At 38.4% G+C, this 27,449-nt stretch overlaps 1 protein-coding gene across 7 annotated transcripts in view; it reads right to left on the bottom strand.

Annotated features, from left to right (window-relative positions):
- The window catches only part of LOC138705743 (zinc finger protein 235-like), a 158,120-nt gene that overhangs the window by 99,363 nt on the left and 31,308 nt on the right, over positions 1-27,449 (bottom strand). For 5 of the 7 annotated variants that reach the window (XM_069834330.1, XM_069834325.1, XM_069834328.1 and 2 more), the window contains one exon: positions 9,287-10,608. The exons of 1 other annotated variant lie outside the window; for it this stretch is intronic. In XM_069834330.1, coding sequence (XP_069690431.1) covers positions 9,648-10,608 — 961 coding nt within the window. In that variant the 3' untranslated portion in view covers positions 9,287-9,647. Of the gene's footprint in view, positions 1-9,286; positions 10,609-25,192; positions 25,289-27,449 lie in introns of those variants that run through there. One more of the 7 variants, XM_069834331.1, reaches the window with a different exon arrangement.

Consider the following 27,449-nt stretch of genomic DNA (forward strand, 5'->3'; position numbering starts at 1 on the left):
AGATAAGGAATCTGCCCCGGGGTTCCCTAAATAAAACAATAAAACTCTATAAAAAAAGCATATAATTCTGCGGTAAAAACACTGGTGTACTGGCTCAACTTATTTTTAAATATCTGTCCATTCGCAATAAAGGAACAGCCAACACAATCATTTACTCGGGATCTGTCAGTAAAAACTAATGAATAATTTGGATACTGTGATAAAAGTTCACTAAAACGAAATCTATAAACAAAAGCTGGTGTAAATATTTTAAAACATCAGCTCAGACTTGCGTCAAACATGGGACGTCGCATAGTCCAGGGTGGAGTTGTAGTGTACTCCAGTATGCGAACTGTTGGCAAGCGGAAGTCGAGCTCAGAGAGCAGTTCTCGAAACCGCACACCTGCTGGACGAGATCTCAGTGGTTTTTCACTGAATCGGCCATAAAGAGACAGGTGGTAAAGGGAGTCGTAAGAATTGTAATGTTGTGAGCGGAGCTTAACAGCATACGAGCACAATAAGACATTACTTCGCCGATACAGTGATGGTTCCCCCGCTTCGCAATACAGGCTCTCTATCAGACTCGTTCGGAAGGCCCCTGTGGCGAGTCGTATCCCATTGTGGAGAATAGTGTCTAAGAGACGTAACTTGGATTTACTTGCTTAGCCATAATCACCCATATTCCAGCTTTGACCGGATAAAAGCACGATAAAGACGTAAAAGCACTATGTGGTCTGCACCCCAGCGAACCCCTGACAAAAGGCGTAAAATATTTAACGATGTTTGGCAACGCCTTCTCAGATCACGTATATGCGCCTCCCACGTTAATTTATAATCAAATATAAGGCCCAAAAACCTCGCAGTGTCTGTATATTGCAACTCCACTCCATTAAGACGCAGTTCAGGATGTGGATGGATTCCACGATGGTTGTAGAAGTGGACACACTGCGTTTTTAGTGGAGAATTTAAAGCCATTGCGAACAGACCACTCTGATAGCACGTTGATGACCAGTTGCAACTGTCGACCGATGGATGGAATTTATCGGGAACTGTAATATAAACTGAAGTCATCAACGTACAAGAGAGAAGATACTCGGTCACCCGCACAATGGGCAACGCCATTGATCGCAATGCAGAAAAGAAGAACGCTTAATACAGACCCCTGCGGAAAGCCGTTTTCTTGAAGATGTTCATTAGAAAGTGTGGTACCCACTCGAATTCGAAAATACCGCTCCGCCATGAACTTCGCAACAAACGCTGGGAGACTGCCACGTAGTCCTCAAACATGCAGAGTTTGCAGAATGCCATACTGCCATGTGGTATCGTAAGCTTTCTCCAAATCAAAGAAGACCGCCACAAGATGTTCCTTCTTGAGGAAAGCATCTCTAATGGCGGTCTCCAGCCGAACAAGATGGTCTGCGGCGGATCTGTGCTTACGAAAACCACATTGGATATTAGACAATCGGTTTTCCGATTCGAGTACATACGTAAGGCGTTTGCTTATCATCCTTTCCATAAGCTTGCATACGCAGCTGGTGAGAGAAATTGGCCTGTAACTACCTGGTAAAGAAGGATCCTTTCCCGGTTTCTGGACAGGGATTGCAATGGCGGAACGCCAACCAGATGGAAATACACCCTCTGTCCAGATTCTATTGTATATTGCCAGAAGAAAGGATTTTCCAACTGGCGGAAGATGGCGAAGCATGCGGTTATGAATGTTATCAGGGCCAGGGGATGTGTCTAGTGCCGCCTCCAGCTCCTCGGATGTAAACAGTGTATTGTAATACTCTGTGCTATCGGATTTAAAATTGAGGGTTCGTTTTTCCGCAGCATCTTTGATTTTCAGAAATTTCGGCTCATAATTATTTGAGCTGCTTTCCTGTGCAAACGAGCTGGCGAATGTTTCTGCAATCCCTATAGGACTGGTGGTCGTAACTCCATTATTTAGAATTCCCGGAATTACAGAACTACGTTTCCCAATTATCCAACGGACTTTGTCTCATACGATGTTAGCTGGGACGTTCTTTTTCAATGAATTGACGTAGTTTGTCTAGGACGTCTTCTTAGGATCGCATACAGTGCGACGAGCTTTGGCTCGAAGACGTTTGAACTGGACAAAAAGATGGCAGATATCTCGAACTGTAATACAAACTAAAATCATCAATGTATAGAAGAGCCGATACTGGGTGGCCTATGCTGTCGGCTATACTATTAATCGCAATGGAAAATAGAAGCACACTCAATACAGACCCCTGCGGAACGCCATTTTCTTGAAGATGAGCAGTAGAAAGTGTGGTACCTATCGGAAATACCGCTCCACCATATAGTTGGCAATAAACGCTGGGAAACTACCACCAAGACGCCAGTTGTGGAGAGATGGAAGGATTCCATATCGCCATGTGGTATCGTAGGCCTTTTCCAGGTCAAAGAAGACAGCCACGAGATATTCCTTCTTCAGGAAAGCATCCCTAATGGCGCCTTGCAGCCGTGCCAGATGTGTCTATAGCAGATGTGAGCCTACGAAAACCACACTGAATCCTGGATAATCGATTTTCCGATTCGAGTACACACATAAAGCGTTTGGTCATCATTTTCTCCATAACCTTACACACGCAACTCGTTAGACAAATAGGTCGGTAATTAATAGGCAACGATGGGTCCTTCCCCGTTTTCTGGACTGGAATTACTATGGCCAATCGCCAAGATGAAGGAAATATCTCTTCAGTCCAAATATATATATATATATATATATATATATATATATATATATATAATTCGGTTTTATATATATACATAACACCTCCACATATGAAGAACACATCACAAATGCCAACCACACCTACAGAGACATCAACAGAGACATGGAAATACTGCACATCCAAACAAAAAGCCAGAAACTCAACACACTAGAACAATATGAAATATACAGACACGCGAAAACACACCCCAATGATATTCTCAAAACACAACTCAATTTCAAAACACATACACTCTTTGGCTCTACACTACGAACGCACCCTCACAGGAAACAAGAGGCGCCAAGACCAACAACGACCAGTTCTGAAGATGATCTAAAATAGGTCGAAACATGTTAACAAGGTACGTTAAAAATTTAACACAAGAAAGTTCTTATCATACATATTGCGAAATGATACAGTGTTACAAGTTGTATAATGAAGATGTATATTAAATTCCATTCCAAGTTGAATAAATATGCTGTTTCCACCAGTAACTTAATATTGGCAGGGTAGCTCATAAAACGTTTCAAAAATTCTCAGTTTTAATAATTACTATAAAATATATAAGTAAAATAAAATTTGTACCAAATTATGTTAAACTGAACCAATATTTCAACTGCGCGTACCAGTGTACACACCATTTAAAATTGTACTAAATTCGTACAAATATGCCAAAGTGGCAACACTGGATTTACAATGTCATCGATTTAAAATAAAAAAAAATATTGACATGTTATTTCATTGGTTAGGCCTATAACTAGAACCAGCATTTTACATAATTACATATTCTAATCCCATACATGTAGCTATAAGAAAAGCTAAAATGTCGGCAAATCACACCAAAGGGATCATTATTCCGAAGTTTTAAAGTTACATATTTTGATGTCTAATAAATATTTTAGCATATATTATATATTTACATATTTTGAAGAATACTGTATATTTTGAAAAAAACATTTTTTGCATCCAATTTTCCCTCGAGTTAATTCATAAGTTACACGTTTGAAAATTGTTCACAAACCTTATCCCTTCGTAGGTAATGAATGAAAATAATTTGATAATTGAAAATAATTATAATGTACCACGTCAAAAAATAAACATTCCTTTGCTATGCTAACAGTCTGTATGGAAAAGTAGGAACAAATAGGCCTACCAATAAGAAGGATCGATACTGACTCATTGTACTGCTACTGCTGTGAAAGACAGAGTGAAAATTACCCTGTGGGTATGACCGTTTGACACAAATACCACCAATCAGTTGCTTTGAAAGAAAATAGTAACTCTTTCAGTTTTCTTGAGAAGCTTATTCTGACATAAAGTGATACAACTAGCTAGTCTACTGCTATGGCGCCAGTCGCATCCAAGTTAACATCCAAATTAAAAGACTGGATTTCAATTGGCGATGCCTTTACTAAAGCGCTTTCAGAATTAGAAGGCATATAAGGCGGAGCTAGTTCAGGCCGGTCTATGTCGACTAGCCAGTGACAGTGAAGCGGTGTTGCCTAGTTAAATCGTCGCGAAGTCTCGCTGAAGCGTCGCGTATTAGTTTCTTTCTTGCGCGCACAATACTTATGCCTAGGAATGAATTTAAAGCTATGGCATTCGATAGAGCTACGAATTCTGAATCCAACAGTTCAAGAATGGCAATTGTATGTCAACTGGTTCGCGTGTTATCGCATTAAGACTAAACAGAGATATCCAACCTACAGCATAGAACATATTTTGCTCTGAATTCCGTCTCTGTGAACGAAGATAGAATCTGTTTATTTTCAAATTCAGATGTGGACTGTTTTCTCTTGTGTGATGTGTAACTTACCGTAACAATGTCTCTTGAAGGGATTGCAATTGGCTCTGGTGTTTCATCTGTTATAAGCAAAAGGATAGTCCTACAATCACAAGCGAGGAGTATGGTAGTTTTGTATATAATTTTTTAAAGGACTATCCTATGATGCAATGCGAGTCAGTTCTTCATAAACAAAGAATCTGACTGCAGAGGCGTATGGTTTAGAAGTGCATACGTTATCTCATATTCTTGGATAGGACAAAGAGACAATTAAAATAGGTTGTATACTTGAATTTACCTCTCCTGGAAAATAACGCAAAACAAACGTGTTAATTATTTGTACAATTTTCAGAACCGTGTATTACTTCATCGTACGATATTTTAAATACATTAGTAGTTATGTGTTAGCAGTGCCATTATAATTGAACGTGGAAAGAAGAAGAAAGCTGATAATAACCATAGGTACGATTTTCACTTTTCATTGGAATATTATACATGGTATAAGACGAAATATTGCATAAACATATGAGATATTTGGATGATATTGTAAACATAAACACTCCTGCCTCTTTTTCCATGAATTATACGAAGAGCATTAACAACATTCTTCCTTAAGAGCATTAGAAAACTTTATAAAATGAAGCACATTAACTACATTTCACTTTTAAAATAAATACAGGCATGCTAGGAACGAGGAGATTTTATAATTCCAAAACTCAATTCCTATTTTAAACACCTTTCGTTATATATACATTACAATCTATACGTTTTTTTCTAATATACAATTTTATCTTCAATATATTAACGATATTATTGGATTACGGTTTTCATATTCGCTTCTGTACAACTACCTTACTCGTAGGTTTATATTGCCACAGGCCAGAGTGATAGAACATAGAATCCTGGACTTCTAGGTAGGTATAAGCTTGAGGATTAAATTAAACTAGATAGACTTGATTTAACAAAGTAAAAGAAAGTAATCTTCAATTTCAATATGAGTACTGAATTAGGCCTACATATGAACAGATATGCTTATATTCTTATAGCCGGATTCTTAGCCAGAATATGGAACACTGGACCTCTAGATATGTAAAAATTAGATGATAAAATAAAATTGGACTTAGTTTAACAAAGAAATATAAAATAATCTACAGTTTCAGTATGAGTACTGAATTATATATGAACACACATTATGATTATGTTGCATTATAGCCAGATTCGTAACCAGACTGTAGAACCCTGGACCCCTAGGTATGTATAAGCTAGAGAATTAAATTAAATTATATAGGCTTCATTTAACGGAGGAAAAATAAAATACTTTCTAACTTCAATACTAAATTACGTATCTACAGATATGTTTTCGTTTTGTTATCGCTAGATTCTTAGGCTGCCCCTACAAACAAACTGTACCTTATCTTTCCCCTGGAGAAATAAACAATAATAAATTCAGCTTCGCTGTACAAGGAAGCCTGAGTAAGAATTAAAACATTCTTTCTCAGACATTAGCAAAGTAAATTTCTCATATCTGTCACTTTATTTCGCAAGTCAGTGACTCCAAGAGCTACTGATCTATGAAGCGAAGAAGTAATAAAAATTGAGATGAGAATTACTTCAGTAAGAGTAATTATATTTAAACATTGCACACAATGAAGAAACAGGTCTCGACCCGCTCGCTCAGCGAGAGGGCTGCGACTGATATGTTCTGTTCTTATATCTGTTGCCTCTGTCTTCCACGTCTCGTGCACCGTGCACTGTGTGACAACGTCGAACTGTTGCTAGCACTCAATTGGCTTAGGCCATATGCCTTCTTATTCTGAAACCGCTATAGTGATGGTAATATGGTGCTGTGCAAAGTGTGACAAACGCATAGGATGCTTCATGAAGTCACATTTAGATTAAAAACTGAACTTCATGCAAGAAATAAAAAAAAATAGCTCCGCGAAGAAACAAGTTCTTCTTACACAAGTAGTGCCAGAGCGTCTTCGTCTTCAACCAGTAAATTTTGTATGGTAATGGTTCCTGCAAACGTACCATGGTGTAAACTCAGAGAGTCAAATTTCAAGCATTCCTGCATAAATACTACGACTTCAATAGAATGAAATTTGTAGCTCAGCCACATGATCATAATACAAGACGAAATGAAATTCTTAAATTAGTTAAACGCAAATGTTTCACATCTGCTGCTTTACTACACAGTACAAATTATGGTTCACGTCTATATAGTTCGATAATAAAATTTCATCCAGAATAGACTACTTTAAGCAATGAAATTTTCAGATCCAGAATTAAAAAATTTATATGACAGACTTCCCTGTATTTATATTATGTACCATGTATTGTAAAACAAGTTTATTTCTATCCTAAGTATATTTTTTCTATCTTATCTTGGTTACTATACCAACATAACCTATACTAATTATACTACTAATAATAATTTAATATTAATCTATCACTAATCTCAACATCGTCTCTTTTTTCACTCAGTTATTACTAGTATTATTATTACTAACTTTATTATCATCTTTATGTGACCTTTCTTCTTAAGTATTTTGTCTACAAAGTATGTATATCTATGTAACGGAACTGTCCCCAAACCCGAGCTTTGCTCTTTCGGGGTACTTTAATGTAACGTTTTTATGTAAATGTTATTATTAAATAAATAAATAAAAATATTTCAAATGAATCAACACTCCGGAAAAATTATTTGAACTCCTGTTACATTGATACAATGGAAAAGATTAGAGTTGAACTTAGTAATTCTTACATACGGGTTGCAGTTGACGAAACAACTAATACCTTGGGTCATTCTAACAGAAATCTCGTTGCAGGTAGACTGGATCTAGAGACACCATCCAAGCCTTATATAATTTACTGCAAACCACTAGAACAGACAAAGCATACTACAGTTTATCGATTCGTCAACAACGGACTTAAGGAGTAGGGATTAACGCAGAAAAGGTGCTGTTGCTCCATCAAGATGCTGTATCCTACATGCTAAAACTACGGTTCCCTGTCTGCGTTTTACTCCAATATACTTTACTGAACGCGTTTTGTACATGGATTACATCGAGTGGCGGAGACTATAAGAGATAAATTTGCTGACGTGAAAGTTTAATATCAGCAACAGAAAAGTGTTCCACAAATCTCCGTATCACAAGAAACTGTTACCAGATGTACCTTGACCTCCGCAACCTGTGTTTACTAGATAGGAAACATGGGTAAAAGCTCTGAACTTCCTTAACGAACATTTCGAGGCAGTGAAGTCGGTGGTGCAAAAATTTTCTCCTGAAAGTGCATCAACTGTGTGTGCGTGTCTCTCAAGATTCGAAGGTAACTTCATCGATAACATACATGACGAGTCACTTCAGTTGGATTTTGTATTCCATAAAAAAGCTAGAAACTTCTGGACTGGCCCTCCATGAATTTATGTTGATAGTAGAATATGCAGCCAAAAACCTGAGTGTTGTGCTGGAAGTAATCAGTGAGTGTGTTTGAATAAAATTGAATGATGTATAGAAAAATAACTCAAGATACAGAACTTTATCCGCTGTATGCAAAATTCTTAAAGGTGAGTGTGTGCAGGTCCCTGAGAGCATTGTTGCTAGTATCATTCCTCATCTGAACTAAGCGCCAGTTACTGCGTGTGAAGTTGAGGGCTTGTTTTCCATTTATAAGACCATTCTAATAGACCGAAGGCAATCGTGACCGCAGAAAATATGGGAAAATATTGAATTATTAATTGCGCCACGAATCAATAATTACATAACTTTAATTACATGTGTACACGTAATTTTTTTCAGTTCTGTTTTCTTATCAATGTGCAAAAATACATCTAATAAAGTTAGGATTTTAAGTTACAGATTTTGCCATTTTTAGCTACATGTCTATCTTTTTCATATTACATCAACTCCGGGTTCTACTTATAACATGGCGAACCCTAGTTCGCCCAATAATGCAATATGTAGTGATAGGCTGGGATCCTTATAACCCAAATTGATTCAACAGAAAAAGTTCAATGTGGGACAGCAAAATATGTCAAAATGGGGAAGGGACAAGGCGAAGAGATACTTAGGGTGGGAATTGCTCGAATCAAGGTGGCGAAAAGTCACATTTATCGCACTGTATAAGGCGCAAGTAGGACACACATCAATGCTAGATTAGTGACATCATCATACTTAGGCAGGGCTGATTATATTATGAAGTTTAAATGCAGAAAACAAAGAGAAGACGTGGCAAAAGTTTTCTCTGTAAACTGCACGATAATAGACTGGAACAGCTTACCTGCGGAAATGTTTCAGGGTGGTCCTCTCACAATCAATACATTTACGGAAAAGTTGAAAAAATTAGACTGAGATGTAATAGTAATGCAGTGTAATTATGTAAGTCGTGATATATAATTAATTACGCTGATATGTAAATATAAGTTGACTTGTAATTACTTAAGTTAATAATGATGGGTTTAATAGAAATAGGTTTACTTTTAAGTTAGATTTGCTTTTGTTTACAGTAGGCATTTTATAGCACAGTTTTTCTTTATAGTCCTAGGTTTACTGCACTGAATTATTTATAGTTGTAACTAATTTCACGTTTATTTTATGTGTTTTTTATTGCTGTAATTACTGTAACTTAATTGTTGTAATAAACTGTAATGTTATCCTATATTATATATCACTGCCACATAGGCCTGTACACAATCGCAGTACTAATAAATACACACATAAGCTGATCTGCTGCCATGGCGCTGTATGTGTGGTTAAGGATTTAGAATACAGAAATATGACATTTTAAAGCTTTCTCGCTGATCTACTAGCATACATATCTATTTACAAAAACGGAATATATGTATTTTTTTTTTTTTTTCCAGAAATGTCGCATTTGAATGTCTTCTCGACTGCGAGCTTGAGTAAATATCTTTCGAGGTTTCTTGAAGATAGAAACATTTTCCACAGACCACGCCTTTAAAACGCTTATCGCTTATATGGAGGTGTGCGTCGTTTTGAATGACCAGGTAAAAAAAAAAGCACTTTGCATAAATTATATTTGAGTTTTTTGTAGACTGTGAAAATCAAAGTCATTTAACATACATGGGAATTGAACAGTTTATCAACAGTATGCTGAAGCCTATGTCTCGATTCCCAGCCATTTCACTACGGCCTGTGATTACGTGCATGTCTTTTCAGATTGGACGATTTAGTGTAACACTTTCCACACACGTCACATTTGAACGGATTCTCGTCAGCATGCAGACGTCTGTGGCATTTAAGATATCTCGATTCTGCGAAGTTCTTTCCACAAACATCGCATTTGAACGGTATGTCAGCAGTATGCAGAACGTTATGGGTTTTTAGATGTCCCGACTGCGTGAAGCCCAGTCCGCAAACACTGCATTTGAATGGCCACTCGCCCGTGTGCTTACGTCCATGACTTATGAGATTTATCGGATTTGAGTAACATTTTCCACACACATCACACTTGAACGGCTTCTCACCTGTATGCACACGATCGTGCTTTTTAAGATGTGCAGATTGCAAGAAGCTCTTTCCACATACATCACATTTATATGGTCTTTCGCCTGTGTGCTTAAATGCATGTCTCTTGAGATTTATAAGATCCGAGTAACGCTGTCCACACACATCACATTTGAACGGTTTCTCACCGGTATGTCGACGCTCATGGCGTTTTAGATATCTCCATTGCGAGAAGCTCTTTCCACATACATCGCATTTAAATGGCCTTCCGTCTGTGTGCTTCAGTGCATGGCTTTTGAAGTCGCCCGAAGACGAGAAGCACAATCCACACGCACTGCACTCGAACGGCCTCTGGCCAGTGTGTTGCCGCTTATGGCTCTCAAGGTATTTCCAATGCGCGAATATCTTCCCACACACATCGCACTCAGCGGCACTACGGGACTGACAAGTCGCTATGTCCTCGCCAGAAATATCAGCCTTGTAGCTGCCTTCATTTATACATAATGCACTGCAGTTACCTGACTCCTCGGTAGTAGCTTCGTCTGACGCACAAGTTTTTGGTATCTGTGTTCTTATTCCCTCTTCCTTTATAATAACTTCATACTGAGATGACGCTTCATGGTGATTGGTAGCTGGCATGCTATGAGAAGAATATGTACCATCAGTCTAAAGAACAGCGGTAAACCGCACTAAATAAGGGTCTAGATCAGCCATTTTCAACCGGTGTGCCACGAGAAAATGAAAATAGAAAGCTTGTCGTAGCAAAAATTGGAAAAGTAAAAGTGTGAAAAAAGTGAGATCACAAGAGTCAAGTTTCAGGAAACGCGGCACAAGTCAGCATTCAGTGTGGGTGTGCAAGCGACAGAAGAAAATGACTGATGCGCAGCTAGGCTTGCTAGTTCATTATAGTTACAATATCGTACCAACCTCAAAAATATCGTATTTTACTTGCCAAAAAAAATCACGTCATACTTTTGCCGCATGGTAAACATGTAATAATATTGTATGTTTTCATATTTCTTAAATAACAAATTCAGAAAACATGCATCATATTATAATATTGCATTGTAACTATTTTCTCTCATTAAGTTTTACATTTCTATCATCAAATTCAAATATAAATATAATAATGTGTGTTACTTCTATTTGTGAATAATATACATTATGTTTCTCTTCTCAACAATCTTTGCTCCATCCGTCCTTTCACCATTCATCACACTGCCATTCCTCCTTACACAAACTAAAAATAATGGACATAAAATTGAAAATATTTTACTTTATATATTAATCCATATACACTTAATGAAGGAATGGTTTACGGGAGAAGAGTTCGGGACAGAAGATATCAGATGATACACGACATTAAGACATGTGGATCATATGCAGAGACAAAGAGAAAGGCAGAAAATAGGAAAGACTGAAGAATGCTGGGTTTCCAGTGAAAGACTTGCCCTTGAACAGAACACTATGAATGAAAATGAATACACTCATTCCATGTATCTGTATTTTACAGACCTCATTCTCTCCTAAAGCTCTCAAAATTGCACCCTGATTGGAAACCACATCTTTAGATTATATGAACGTGCTATTGAGGAATTTAGTATGCCACACGTCAGAAAAGGTTGAAAAACTCTGATCTAAATGAAGATAACAATGAGATAGAAATCCTACTCAGACATTACAAATTAAGAGCGTAATTGAGACCTCTACATTTCTTTGTTGTATTATTTCAGCCATCTAGGTGGACACTGGATAATAACACTGTTGCATTCTAAAAGGAACTACAATACTCACCCACATCTTCTCATTTAATATATGATACATTTCTATCTACTGACAAGATTCGTCCCCAGGAACATGGATGCATTGTGGACAGTGTCCAGTCCATTATTTGTGACTTTGTAAAACGAACAACTAAACCTAATTTTCATATGCAGAGTCGCAAGTATGTATTTATTAGAGATCTGCAATAGGGGCGTATATTGCGGTTGTTGAATGTGTGCGCTGGACATCCTGTAAGTTCGGTTATATATATATAAGTTGAGATATAATGGAACAATAATTTTAATTTATTACCATTTAAATACTTGAAATGCCTGCTGGTCGGATGTGCACACCATCTGCAGAACGGCTTTCGTTTTATAATGTACGCGCTGCTTGACGAAGTGGAATAAGGTATCTGGTCTCGTTGTCCTCCCGGAACAACAGTACACCTTCAGTTGAGAGTTACTGGTGTTGTGCCATTTCATTTCGGCCATTTTGCTCGTGAATGTAATCAACGGGGTCACGTGGAGCAGAGTCAGTGCAAGAGTGAAGATGTCATTCGTGTTGTGTCTCGTGAGATAAGTGTCTCTACTCGCGGTCAGTGCCCCGTTGCCATGGTTCAGTTAGGTGGAGAGTTAGTGGACGTGTTGTTGGACACAGGCAGTGTCGTTTCTTTAATTAGTTTGGAATTAGCGCGTAAGAAGGGATTTTTCCACCTCTTCGAAGGATAAATCTCCAATTTTTATATTTCCATTTCGTACAATATTCTGGTCACGAGACATAATCATATACTTTGTCTTTCGGGATTTACTTTCAAACCTATCGCTTTTCTTCATTCAAGTAAAATTTCCATGTTTTCCCTAATCGTTTGTGGATTTTCTCCTGACATATTCACGTCATCCGCATACACAAGAAGCTGATATAACCCGTTCAATCCCAAACCCTGTCTGCTATCCTGAACTTTCCTAATGCCATATTCTAGAGCAAAGTTAAAAAATGAAGGTGACAGTGGATCTTCTTGCTTTAGCCCGCAGTGAATTCGAAAAGCATCAGATAGGAACTGGCCTATACAGATTCTGCTGTACGTTTCACTGAGACACATTTTAATTAATCGAACTAGTTTCTTGGGAATACCAAATTCAATACGAATATCATATAATACTTCTCTCCTAACCGAGCCATATGCCTTTTTGAAATCTATGAATAACTGATGTATTGAAAACTTGTAGTCTCATTTTTTCTCCAATATCTGTGGTATACAAAATATCTTATCAATAGTCGATCTATTACGCCTAAAACCACACTGATGATCCCTAATAATTTCATCTACATAAGGAGTTAATCTTCCCAAAAGAATATTGGACAAAATTTTGTACGACGTCAACAAAAGTGATATTCCTCGAAAGTTACCACAGTTAGTCTTGTCCCACTTCTTAAAAATAGGTACAATTATGGACTCCTTCAAATGTTCTGGTACAATTTCCTTTTCCCAAATAGCAAGTACAAGTTTATAAATTTCCACCCTCTTGTATTAATTCTGCTGGAATTTGATCGATACCTGGACACTTGTACTTTTTCAGATTTTCTATCGCAATTTCGACTTCTGAAAGTGTGGGTTCGGGTATAAATGGCTCAGCAGTTTGTACTTCAATTTCGTCCCGATCATTTTTATTTGGCCTATGTACATTTAGTAGTTGCCCAAAATAGTCTTTCCATCTGTTCAGGATTGAATGAGAGTCTGCAAGCAAGTCACCATTCTCATCCTTGATCACATTTACCCTTGCCTGATATGCGTTCTTAAATTCCTTTTTACCCTTATATAAATCTTGAATGTTTTTATTCTTACTATTTGTTTCTACCTCATTCAGTTTTTCCTTCAAGTAATCTCTCTTTTCATTCCTCAGTGTACGACTTGCTTCCCGTCTTTCCTTGAAATAATTATCTCTCTTCTCCTCAACTGGATCCTGTAAGAATTTCAATTTTGCCTATTTCCTTCTTTCTACTACCATGCAACAATCTTCATCAAACCACGGTTTCTTTTTTCTTAGTTTCATAATAACCTATGCTCTGCTCTGCTGCAATTTTGAAACTATCTCTGATATTTTCCCACATGCTATTAACATCTAACTCTTTCTCAACTTCGTCGGAACTTCCTAAAGTGGCAAACTTATTCGAAATTTCGACTTGATAATGTTGCTTAGTTTCCTCGTCCTTTAATTTGAGAATATTGAATTTAGTAATATTAACTTGTTGCTCTACTCGCTTGGCTACTGATAGTTTTTCTCTTAATTCTCCAATTACCAAATAATGGTCAGAATTACAGTCTGCCCCTCTGAAAGTTCGAATGTCTACTATACTAGTATGTCTCTGTTTATCTATCAAGATGTGATCTATTTGGTTGTGTGTCAATCCATCTGGAGAAGTCCACGTATATTTATGTATATTCTTATGGGGGAATGTTGTACTCTTGACAATTAAATTTTTTGATGTCGCAAAGTTGACTAACCTAACTCCATTGGCATTAATAGTTACTAGTGAGAGTACCGACAAAAACAAAAAAGCCCAGTTACTTGGGCTTGGTCGTTTTGTTTATGGAACAAGTATTATTGAACAATTTTTGTTTTGCTTGGAACTGAAGACCACAACGACTGGAAGTGACATATTTGAAGGAGAGACTCGTTACTTAGCAGATTCAAGTTTGACATGGTATGACTGCTGTGCCCTTTGTAAAGGATTTCTTTCCAGAGCAAAGAATAAAAATTCATCAACTTAAATTTTGTCATGATATGGATTCAGTTCATAAGAGCTCATTTTTCGACACAGATGTAAGATGGTTATCCTGAGGTGAAGCATTAATTCGAGTTCTTGAACTGAAGGAAGAGTTAAGGAGGAGGGTCACCTTTATTTACTGCATTCCTGAATGACAAAAGCTGGTGTTTTAAAGTCGCTTATATTGCAGACATATTAAAAAAAATTGAATGATCTAAACTTATCACTACAAGGGCGCCATGAGAATATAATTACCTCGACAAACAAAATTAAAGATTTACACAGGAAATTCAGTTCTTGGAAGTAGCTACTCTACTTCGAAAGGAGATCTATCTAACTTCCCTACATTGCAGAATATGGTTTCGGGACATGAAGACTGAAGAGTTGAAATAATTGATTGTCGAGGATATTGTAAAACAATTCAAAACTATTTTCCATCGCTGTCCACAACAAACCTAGACTGGATTCTGACGCCTTTTGATTCTTCCGTTGGAGTTGAAGATTTGGATCTGACGGTAGTAAAAAGAGAAGAACTAATTGATTTGTGTTGTGATTCTACATTGGCAGTGAGACCAATAATTGATCGTGTGGATTCTTTCTGGCTAAGCATTACAGAACATTACCCATCTATATCAAAGAAAGGTACTGCAATGTTGTTGCCATTCTCAACATCGTGCATATATGAGCAGATATTTTCGGTAATGAACAATATAAAATCAAGTTACAAGATTCCTCTGTCTAATGTTGAAGCCAATCTACGAGTTGCATGTTCAGACACTCGACCCACAATTGGCAAGATCTGCAAGCCACATCAATCTCAAGTGTCACATTGATGGAACATTTTTTTATAAAGTACTTAAACTTGTTGTTTTATTGTAATTTGTAATAAGTTTTGTAATAAGGAAATAAATTAAGTTTCTGTCAAATGCAACTCGACATTAATAATTTTAATTCAAACTTGAATTTAATATAAATCTCAGGCAACGACAGTTCATCACTGCCAGTTGCTGGTCTAATATAACGGCCTTAAGTCCAGTGTACCCCGAAAATTTGACCTTCAATCAAGTGTGCGGCGAAATGAAAAAAGTTGGGAACCCGTGATCTAAAGTCTTATCAGCCTATCCAAGTGCAATCTTCACCCACTGTTGTGCCCATGTTCTAAATCTTGTTCTCCAGCAGAGTGTATCAGTTATTAACCCTTGAGAGCTCGCGCATGGTCTTTTCGACCGGGTGTGATGAAGGTTTAGCTTCTGCTTCAAGTCACTTGAGTTCTGCTGCTCACCCCTTCAGTACCTTTCATTCGACTCTTCCAGAATAAGATGTGATTGTTGTCATGCACTTTGCTATTGGTCAATTTGATTTGAAACTGTTGTTATACAGACCTGGTCGTTTCAACCGTGTGCGAGTCATTACGCAACTTCTTATTGTTTCACTTGGTGTATAAGTATAATGTAGTTTTTTCTTGTATTTATAACTTTTCACATATACGTACGTTTTTGTCAGTGTAATACTTTATTTTCACTACTGATCCCCGTACATTGCCGTGTAGAAATATGGATGAAGAGGGAGAAAGGATAAGGAACCTTATTGATAGTGTAGAAAAGGAAATGGCCCAGGAAGAAGAAACAAGGGAAGCTGGTGCAGTCAGAAGACAACTGTTCCGTGAAGAAGAAATTATCAGACCAATTGATAGCATTGAATCGGACGTTGAAGAAGAAGATATGGTTGAAGAAATCGATCATAACACAGACTCTGCTCAATCAGCAGATGAGGAAGTAGACCTTGTTCCAGGTCCAATTTATATAGGGAAAGATGGAGTAACAACATGGGAAATGCACTGTCCACCACGTAACAGACGTGTTGGCGAACGTAATATAGTAAGGTTTACACCTGGTGTAAAACAGCAAGGAGCGCATCGACTCCATTCCAGTGTTGGAAGTTATTTTTTACTGACACTATCATTGATGAAATTGTTAGACATACAAATGAAAAAATTGAAAAAGTGCGTCCAAATTACAGCCGCCCAAGAGATGCACACAATACAACGAGAACTGAAATGGAAGCTTTTATAGGACTTCTTTATATGGCTGGAGTTTTGAGAGCATCTCATCTGAACCTGTTCGACCTTTGGTCTGCTGATGGGACAGGTGTTCCTTATTTCAGAACTTGTATGAACCGGATACGATTCAAGTTCCTGGTGACAGTTTTAAGATTTGATGATTCAAATACTCGACAAGAGCGCAGAAGTGTTGATAAGCTTGCTCCTATTCGATCTCTCTTTGAGCAAATTATTCAAAAATGCTCCGAGAATTTTACTGTTAGCGAATACGTCACTATCGACGAGATGTTGGAATCTTTTAGGGGAAAGTGCAGTTTCAAACAATTCATAAAAACAAAACCGGCAAGATATGGAATAAAGGTATTCTCTCTGGCATGTGCAAAAACCTTTTATACACTGAATATGGAACTCTACGCTAGTAAGCAGCCTGAAGGGCCCTACCAAGTTGATAACTCTGCTAAATGTGTTGTGAACAGGATGGTGCAGCCAATCAATGGATCCAGGAGAAACGTCACCACTGACAACTGGTTCACTTCAGTGCCGTTTGCTGATGAACTTCTAACAACTCACAAGTTAACATTAGTTGGAACACTGAGAAAAAAAAAGAGGGAGGTGCCCCCTTTATTTTTGCAAGGTCGTTCAATGGAAAATAGCAGTGTTTTCGGGTTCACCAAGGACAAGACCCTGCTGACCTACTGTCTGAAAAAGAAGAAGGTGGTGTTGCTGTTATCCACCATGCATCATACCGATGAAATTGATCCAGATTCTGAAGAATCTAGAAAACCTTACATGTTGACGTTTTATAATTCAACGAAAGGAGGGGTGGACATGGTGGACGAGTACAAAGCTAGGTATTCAATTGCAAGAACCAGTAACCACTGGCCTCTAACTCTGTTCTTTACACTACTGAACATAGCAGGCATCAATAGTTTGATTATACTGAAACACAATATTCGCCAATTTGACATGTTTCGAAGAAAATTCCTACAAACACTCAGCAAGGAGTTGTCCAGAAATTATCTACTTGAAAGACTGCAACTAGAAAATCTGCCGCATCAACTGAAGAGAAACATCAGAGAAATTACTGGAACTGCCGAAGAAAGAAATCCACCTCCATCTGGAGAAGATGAGGGTCCAGGAAGGTGCCATCTCTGCGATTGGAAGACAAATCGTAAGCCTGAGACGAGGTGTAATGTATGCCGCCACTTCATCTGCAAAGAACATACACAGTCAACTTGCACTTTTTGTGCTAATCCTGAAGAAAGTGCCGATGGTGATAGTGATGAAGATATGTAATACGTGTGAGGTCATGTGACTAAGTGATTTCATCTTCTAATATTAATTTCTTCCGTGTTTGTTGAATTTAGGCCTATTTCACACCGATAATGACTATAATGAATAGGACAAGTGGAAATACCGTCATATTTTTGTGTTACTCCTATACCAGGCCAAGACGTTGATGAAAATATTTAACATATAACGTGATTTATATATTTTTCACAGTATAAAGAACACTCAAGGTTACTTGGATATTGGCATGTTGATCTTCTTTTTAATACATAATAACAGTGACGTTAATGAATAAAATACAGTTAAATAATGTTTTTGTAACTTTTGTGCTAACAGATATTAGCAAAAAATATAGATTCCGCTTCATTTCTATGCACGGTCGAATCGACCGTGCGCGAGCCATGACGTAAAGTTTACAGGCGCGAGCTCTCTAGGGTTAAAGAATGTAAAATATTTTTCCAAACATTGAGTGGACTCTGTACTTTCTTTTCTAAATCCTCTCAAAGGATATATGCGTTGCATGAATTTGTGCAAAAGAAATTACCCACTGTAGCACCAACCAGATGTAATTTTACATCAAGACTTTGCCACATTGTAAAATAATACAGATCTAAACTTTGTGGGACCTTCGAAAATATTATTAAACTTTCTGGTAACTGGAATAGTGAGACAATCATAAAATCACGCCATTCCCTAGGTTTCTCTTTAAAGAGTTTGAAACTATATTTCTACTGGATGTATTTTCGATAATGCTTACTTACATAGCTATATTATACAATATTTTACAAACAAAACATTTTAATATTCTTTACTGTAGCAGGAAAGTAACTGCCATAAAAGATAAGCTTCAATACGATGGAGAAAATTCTTATTCATCAGTTTGGAACAATACTATTTCAAATAAGGACGAAACCTATCAGATGACAACAAAGCAGCACTGTCGAGATAAAGCAGAACAAGAAAATAATTATCTCCAGCTGTGCTTTGTAATTCATTGTCTAATTCATCAGATTGATCGTAGGTTTTGTCAACTTGATGAATTAGAATATTTTCATTTGTTATATTACCAGATGTATTATGAATATAGAAAAACATTTCCCGAACCACTCGTACAGAAACTTTAGGCTCAATACGGAAATTTATTTGATCACACTGGATTTAAAAATGAATTAAATGCTCTCTATACTTCACCAGAATTTCATGGAAAGAATGTTCACGAAATTCTTAGTTTTATGCATGAAAATTTCTTCTCTTCTGGGTTTAGTGAAGTGTATAAACTTGCTAGGCTATACTGACCATTTCTTGTACTACAATCTCTATGGAACGTTTCCTTTGAGCATTAAGACTATGTAATTTAAGTGTGTTGTCAATTGAAAAGGAGTTAGTGCACAAAATGAAGGTCAAAGACTCGTTTTATAATGCTGTGATTGAGAAGTTAGCATCCCAAGAAAGAAGAATACAGCTAATATTTAAATTAAAGAGGTACGTTTGAAATATTAAATGCATAGAAGTGATGTTAAATATAAACAATACTAAATTATATATTAAAAATAGCAGTTAATGCATACCCGATATTTCACTTATATAAGAATTGTGCGGCTATAGACCAAATACACATTTTTTAACAAAACACTTATACTCCAGGTTCAGCACATGGCACTGGTCTGCACCACTGTAATCTATGACGAAATTGCTCCTTATTACGATGTGTCGTGATTGTGGTACTAATAACTAATAGGTTTATATAGTTATTATGTCTTACAGGTTAATGTGAAGAATTGCACCTTAGTTAATGACATCGAAGGTATGTTCATCATATGCACGCTAATGTGTGTCGGGAGAAAATGGAGACGGGAACTGCGTTCAGTAATCGGAAATGAATAGTCCGAAAATTGTAATGAAGTGAGTGATGGTGATTGACAATTCGAAGAAAGTTTATGAAGACATCAAAATTAGAGTGCCGGAAAAACTGCCCCCAGAAAGCAAAGACCTCATTGTCGCCAACAGCAGAAAACGGGAGAGGAATAATTCTACTGTCACCAAAGAGATAGAACAGAAGAGCCAAAAATATGTAACCCGTGAAGCCATCAGCAAATACTGACAGAGTGCTGATATGAAACCTTTCCATATTATTCCAAAGACTCCAAAGACTATCTTGTACAATGGAGACTTGTGATTACATACAAGAGTGGGATGAGATGATTTCATGCATCTTGCGCCAATTCATGACTGCTTTTATCTCTACAGTCGACCCAACAAACTATCAATAAGATGTTTGTACATAATGTGCTGCGATTAACTGACTCCTCAGGAGTAGCTATGTCCGTGTTCTGCTTATGCGCTCTGCCTCTATATCAGTCTGGTACTGAGATGATGCCTCACGGTGACCACTGACTGCAATCCTATGAGAAGAATATGTAGATAGGTAGTTAGTTAGTGAGGTTTAAAAAGGGCGCGTCAGCTACTATGGCTATTTGTGCCCTTATCTAAAATCCTTCACAAAACAAACACACTATAATAACCAGAATACTTCAATGAATTAAAAACGTTGTCACGGTTAAAACGACGTAAACAAATGCAGTTTCAAAAAGGTGATGCATAAAAATAATAAAAGTGAGCGTTCTCAAACCTTAGCTGGTATTTAAAAAAAGAAACAATAACATAATAAAACAAATGCTACCAGGAATAAATTATCTGGTGCATTTCTAAAATGCTCGGATGTAAAAGGTCTAAATGTCAAGATTGTTAAAAACGTAAATACTAAACAACAAATGGAACCTCCAGATGTAAAGGGTCCAGAGGATACGTGAAACAGGTCACTGAAAAAAAAAACCTAATTCACCTTGTCAAGTCCTGTATTCGATAAAAATCTCAGAACTGCATTTCTACAATTACAATTGTTTCCAAGAGCGTTACGCACAATCGGCCGAATTCCATATTGCCGACGAACACGGTCATATTTTCTACAAAGCAATAAAAAATGTTCCACCGTAAGTGGTACATGGCATATATCACACTCCGGCTGAGGCTCGCAACATAGCAGATGGCCATGTGACAGATGACAGTGGCCAATCCTCAACCGGGTGAGTAAAACTTCGTGTCGTGACGCTCTTGTTGACGAATCCAAACATGAACAGTATTCTTCATTCTATGTAATTTATTTCCCTCTTGTGCAGATCATTCTCTTTTCCATTGCCACCATATTGTATGTTTATGGTGACACTGAATATCTTGCCACCGCTCACGCCAATACACCTCAGACCTATTCAAAGCACCGTCCCTTGCTGCAGCATCCGCTGCTTCATTACCAGGAATGCCAACATGACCCGGAATCCACACTACTCCAATCTCATAATCAGAGATTAGGAGAGTGTGGAAAAGTTCCTGGGTTCTCAACACAAGCGAATGATCAGAATTCAAACGCTGCAGGGACTGAGTGACGCTTAAAGAGTCGAAGCAGATAAGGAATCTGCACCGGGGTTGTGTAATTAAAAACAATAGAGCTCTATAAAAAGCATATAGTTCTGCTGTAAAAACGTTAGTGTACTGGCTCAATTTATATTTAAATATCTGTCCATTTCCAACAAGGGAACAACCAACACAATCATTTATTCGGGATCCGTCAGTAAAAACTAATTAATAATTTGGAATACTTCGATAAAAGTTCACTAAAACGAAGTCTATAAAACAAAGACCGACGTAAAATTCTTAAAACTTCACCTCAGACTTACATCAAATATGGGACGTCGCAAAATCCACGATGGAGTGGTCGTATATTCCAGTGTGCGAACTGATGGCAGGTGCATGTCGAGCTTGGAGAGCAGTTCACGAAACCGCACACCTGCTGGACGACGTCTCCGTGGATTTTCACTGTATCAGCAGTAAAGAGATAGATGGTAAAAAAAGTCGTAAGAATTGTGCTCGGGCTGTCAGTGGAGCTTAACAGCATACGAGCACAACAAGACATTACGTCAGCGATACAGTGATGGTTCCCTGCTTCGCAAAATTGGCTCTCTATCCCACTCATTCAGAAGGCCCCTTTAGCGAGTCATATCCCATGATGATGGATAGTGTCTAAGAGACGTAACTTGGATTTATTTGCTGAGCCACAAATAAAATAGCCATAATCCAGCTTCGACCAGATAAGAACACAATAAAGACGTAAAAGCACTATGTGGTCTGCACCCCAGCGAACCCCTGACAAAAGGCGTAAAATATTTAACGATTTTTCGCAACGCCTTCTCAAATCACGTATATGCGCCTCCCACGTTAATTTATAATCAAAGATAAGGCCCAAAAATCTCGCAGTGTCTGTATATTGCAACTCCACTCCATTAAGACGCAGTTCAGGATGTGGATGCAGTCCACGATGGTTATAGAAATGGACACACTGCGTTTTTAGAGTGGACAATTTAAAACCATTGCGAAGAGCCCATTCTGATAGCACGTTGATGAACAGTTGCAACTGTTGACCGATTGATGGAAGATATTGGGAGCTGTAATATAAACTGAAGTCATCAACGTACAACAGAGAAGATACTCGATCAATCACATAGTGGGCAATGACATTGATCGCAATGCAGAAAAGAAGAACGCTTAATACAGACTCTTGCGGAACGCCATTTTCTTGGAGATGTTCGTTAGAAAGTGTGGTGCCTACTGGAACTCGGAAATACCGCTCTGCCATGAACTTCGCAATAAACATTGGCAGACTACCACGAAGTCCCCAATCATGCAGAGTTTGCAGAATGCCATACTGCCATGTGGTATCATAAGCCTTTTCTATATCAAAGAAGACCGCCACAATATGTTCCTTCTTGAGGAAAGCATCTCTAATGGCGGTCTCCAGCCAAACAAGATGGTCTGCGGCGGATCTGTGCTTACGAAACCCACATTGGATATTAGATAATCGGTTTTACGATTCGAGTAGCCACATCAGGCTTTTGCTTATCATTCTTTCCATAACCTTACATACACAGCTGGTGAGAGAAATTAGTCTGTAGCTTCCAGAGAAAGATTGCGAAGCATGCAGTTAAGGATGTTATCAGGGCCAGGGGAGGTGTCAGGAGATGTGTCTAGTGGCGCCTCCAGCTCCTCGGATGTTAACGGTGTATTGTAATACTCTGTGCTATCTGATATAAAACTGAGGTTTCGTTTTTCCGCAGCATCTTTGATTTTTAGAAATTCCGGGTCGTAATTATTTGAGCTGTTTATCTGTGCACAACACATAGCGAATTTTTCTGCAATTTCTAATGGACTGGTGGTCTTACTCCATTATTCAGAATTCCCGGAATTACAGAACTAAGTTTCCCATTATTCGATGGACTTTATCCCATACGACGTTAGCTGGGACGTTGATTTTCAATGAATTGACATAGTTTGTCCAGGGCCCGTTTCACAATCCTTACAAATTACAAATTAACAATTTACAAATAACAAGTAAAAGATTACAAATGCTTGTAAATTGTGTTTCACAATGCTATTTTATTAGTTTGTGAAGTCTGACGAACTTTACAACATCAGCTAAAGAAATTTACAAATACGCATTATTGATTACACAATATCGCCAACGACAGTTTACAAAAATCGCTAAGGAGCAGAGCTAAAGTCGCTGTATTTTTACTACTATCGATACATATGTTTATATTTAGTACTAAAATAGATTATTCTAAGCTTGCTGATTCATATTTCACCAACAGAAAATATAAAATATTGTTTAAAAAAATTAAAAGTATTTATATTTTTATATATTGGCGACAATGGAGTCTCATGTGATGTGATTGGTCGAGTATACCAATACGTCTATTACTTAAATGACCAAAGTTAGCACAAAATTCTGTCAAATAAGTAAATAACAGATTTGGTCTACGTACAAATATGCAATTGATAAAATAATTACGATGTCTAAACACAAAATCAGGTTAATTTTTTGTGTTGATCCATCAGTATTTATTAATGTTTCATCCCTAACCTCATAAACATTAGTGATCCCATCAGCAGCATAAAAATTCTGTGCTATAGTAAATAACATTTTGGTGATCAAAAACCTGCCCCGAATTTAACTCTTTTAACAACATCAACTACCCTGTGGGCACTTTTACACACTGATATATTAGAAATTCCGTGCTTATCTGCTAACACACAGAACTGACAGCTAGTATGCATCCAATGCAAAACAATATAGTTCTCGCTTTGAGGTTAGGACATCACTTTTCTCTTTTGGATGTTGGATATGATGTCCCATATCTTGTAGGAGAGATTCCATTGAAACGGGCCTCGAAACGACTTCAGAATACAGCGTAAGTAGTGTCGCTATTGCATTATTGAACTATTTATTTTTGGGACAGGGAACTTCTCTATTAAGTGCGAGTATTTATTAAATACAGTCTTCGTATATAAATACTTACGCGGTATTCTGAAGTATAGTGCGGGACTCATTCGAAACCTTTCATTAAATTTATACAATTATATGAACGTGTTATTAATTCTTGCCCGGAGAATTTTACGTATACGTCTTCATTTGATTAGGCCTAAATTCAATATCTTCCTCTGAGTCATTAGAACTCCTTAATAACATCAAAACTGCTTTAGTTTAATTCTTAATATTATACAGTTACTCAAAAATTAATTTAATAAGTATTTCTTTATTGTATTTAGTCATAATTTGTTGCAATATCAAACTTTACACATCTCAGGGGTATTGTAGAAAATGTGCTAATTATACAAGTAAAATTTACACGTTTGTAAAATTACTCTTCATTGTGAAACAGAATACTTTTACAATTTACAAAGATTGTAAACATTGTGAAACAGGCCCCGGGACGTCTTCCTAGCATCGCACACAGTGCGAAGACCTTTGGCTCGAAGACGTTTAAACTAGACAAAATTTTCTTGGGTCGGATGGCGTTCTAATTGATGTAAGGCACGTTTGCGGTATCGGATTGCATCTCTGCTGGCATCCATCCACCAAGGGACAGAGAACCATTTTGGCCTGCAGGATGACCGGGGAATAGATAATTCCGCGGACTTTATAACCTCATTTGAAAAGTGCTCTACTATGGAGTCCACACTGTCAAGTCCGTTATCATCGAATGGTATGGACTCCGAAAATCCGACTCAGTCCGCCTTTTTAATAAACCAGTTTGGAGAGCGAGATTCCACAGGATGTAGAGCGGACACACACATTTGGATGGGGTAGTGGTCCTAAATCACAGACCATTCGAAATGCGCGGGAAAAACTGGGCTACAAATGGAGATATCTATCATGGAGTAAGTACCGTAGCAAAGGAGAGGTGTGTTGCTTCCCCAAATTCAAGGTAATGAGATTTAGACGGGTACATACCTCTGCTATTTTATTTCCTCTGTCATCATCGGAATTTGAGCCCCAAGAGTAGTGGAATGTAATGAAATCCCCGACTACCAGATATGGAGCAGGTACCTGCGAGAGAATATGTTCAATTTCATGCACTGTGAAAGGTGTCTGAGGGCATATAAGCAGACTATTGAAAACTTTATGTTACTCTAGCGGCTATGCATTGATGAGGACTGTTAATGTTGATAACAGAGAAAAAGATACTTTGGCGGATTAGGAGGGCATAACCTCTGTTGGCACGAATACCGGCAAGGTGATCGTACCGGTGAATGTAGTATCCAGAGATACTCAGGGAGTTTTCGGGCAGGAGGTGTGTCTCCTGGAGACATAAAATAGCAGGATTCTCATGAGAGATCAATTGTTGTAGTTCTGTGAATCTGCTGCGTACACCGTTCACATTCCACTGTACAATATCAGTCATCTCAAGGAGCTAAATCATGTTGGTGGCTTCACAGGGGATCTTCTCTTTTTTTTCTTTCTATGGGTTGATGCCTTTGTCTGAGACTGCTTAGTCGACTGTGGCGAATCACTTGCAGTTCGTCGCACTCCTGATCGTGATCTTGATGTAGGTCGTGATCGAGAGCGTGATCTCAACCCGCTACCCGAACTAGGAGCACGACGTTGTGGCAATCTACCAGGCCTAGAATGCTTCTCTGCTGTCATGGCAGCGATCTTTCTAGGGACGTAAGGCCTGATATCAAGCCAACACGAGTCGTCTGACTCAGCAGTCTGTGTGGCAGCATCCACATATGTCTGGGTTGCGGTCTCAACTCGCTTCCCAGGCATACCTGCAAGAGGTGGCGTCTGCGTAGATGCATCAATTCCCTCTGTTGCCTTCTACAATACTGATGAATAAGACTTACCTGTCGCCTTTTTTTGTTGATCGAAAACACGCTTACGTGCCTCGAAAAAAAGTAATATTTTCTCAGACTCGAAGCTCTTGGATATCCTTCGCTACCATATATATCGGGCAATTTTTAGAATTTGCGGCGTGGTCCCCAGAACAGTTCACACAGTGCTCGGCGGCAGCAAATGGGGAATCACCATGATCAGCACCGCCGTACTTTGCACATATGATGTTGTTAGTGCAACGTTTTTGCGTATGTCCGAACAGTTGGCACCTAAAGCACCGCATTGGTTTCGGCACATATGCACGAATTGCAACATGCTCGTACCCGACAAGGATGTATTCTGGTAGGACAGGCTTTTCGAAGATCAAAAAAACAGTGCTAGGGGAACAGTCTGTCTGTTCTGCTTACGTAATAAACAGTAAGCCTTGGACACAGACTGCTCCGCCAGTTCTAGTTGGATCTCGTCAGACATACCATCCAGAGAATCCGTATGCACTACTCCCCGTGTGGTGTTCAGCGAGGAGCGCTGTTCGACTTTAATAGGGTAAGGCCCTAGCAACTTGGCCTTCAACAGCGTCTCACTCTGTTGGAGATATAGTCTCGATGAGGAGACTACCACTGCGTAGTCGAGTTGCATTTTCGACTTTCCCAACGAGTACGTCGAGTGCGCGTCTCACGTAGAATGGACTGATGTTTTTCACAGTCTTTTCTGTTCCGTCCAAGGTGATACTAATAAACATTGGAGGCAGAACTTTAACTTTCTCAGGGTCCAATTCCATTTCAATTTCCGTCACATGACCACCAGTCGTGTCTATTCTGGTCTTCTGTTTTCTATTTTTTTCTGAGGGAGGGAGAGAAGAGCGCGAGGACATTTAAACTGACCCTCCTATGGAACTGTCGGCGTCAGCCTGCCACGAGGGGAAGGGGGGGGGCGAAAGAAAAAGATACCTAAAAAATTCTTCGTGTCCTATGCTGGCTATGAGGACCCACCCTCAGCCCACGTAAGTTACCCTTCAAACTGGACATTACCCACCTAATGGCAAGTCTTACACCAGAGGCGTGTCGCAGTTTTATGCCCCTACCATGGGAATAACCGCCCGTGGCTCCCCACTCTACACTGAACACAACCAGCGGAGCAATCCGAGACTGCACGCAGCTTCAGGGGACTTGTGGTTGATTACATTGCAATACCCATAAGTCAGTGGTAACACATCGGAGCGATATATCCGCCCCGGCAAGCAGAGTCGGTCACCGGGATGTCTAAATCGCTCCAGGCCCCCGTTTGGTCTCTACGTGAGTGTACTTGACCTCTGGTCCGGGCTCGACACCTAAACTTGCATATAGGGGCAGTATGAATGGTCCACTATTGCTTCTTG

This window comes from Periplaneta americana, chromosome 9 (genome assembly GCF_040183065.1).
Source record: "Periplaneta americana isolate PAMFEO1 chromosome 9, P.americana_PAMFEO1_priV1, whole genome shotgun sequence".
Lineage (NCBI taxonomy): Eukaryota > Metazoa > Arthropoda > Insecta > Blattodea > Blattidae > Periplaneta > Periplaneta americana.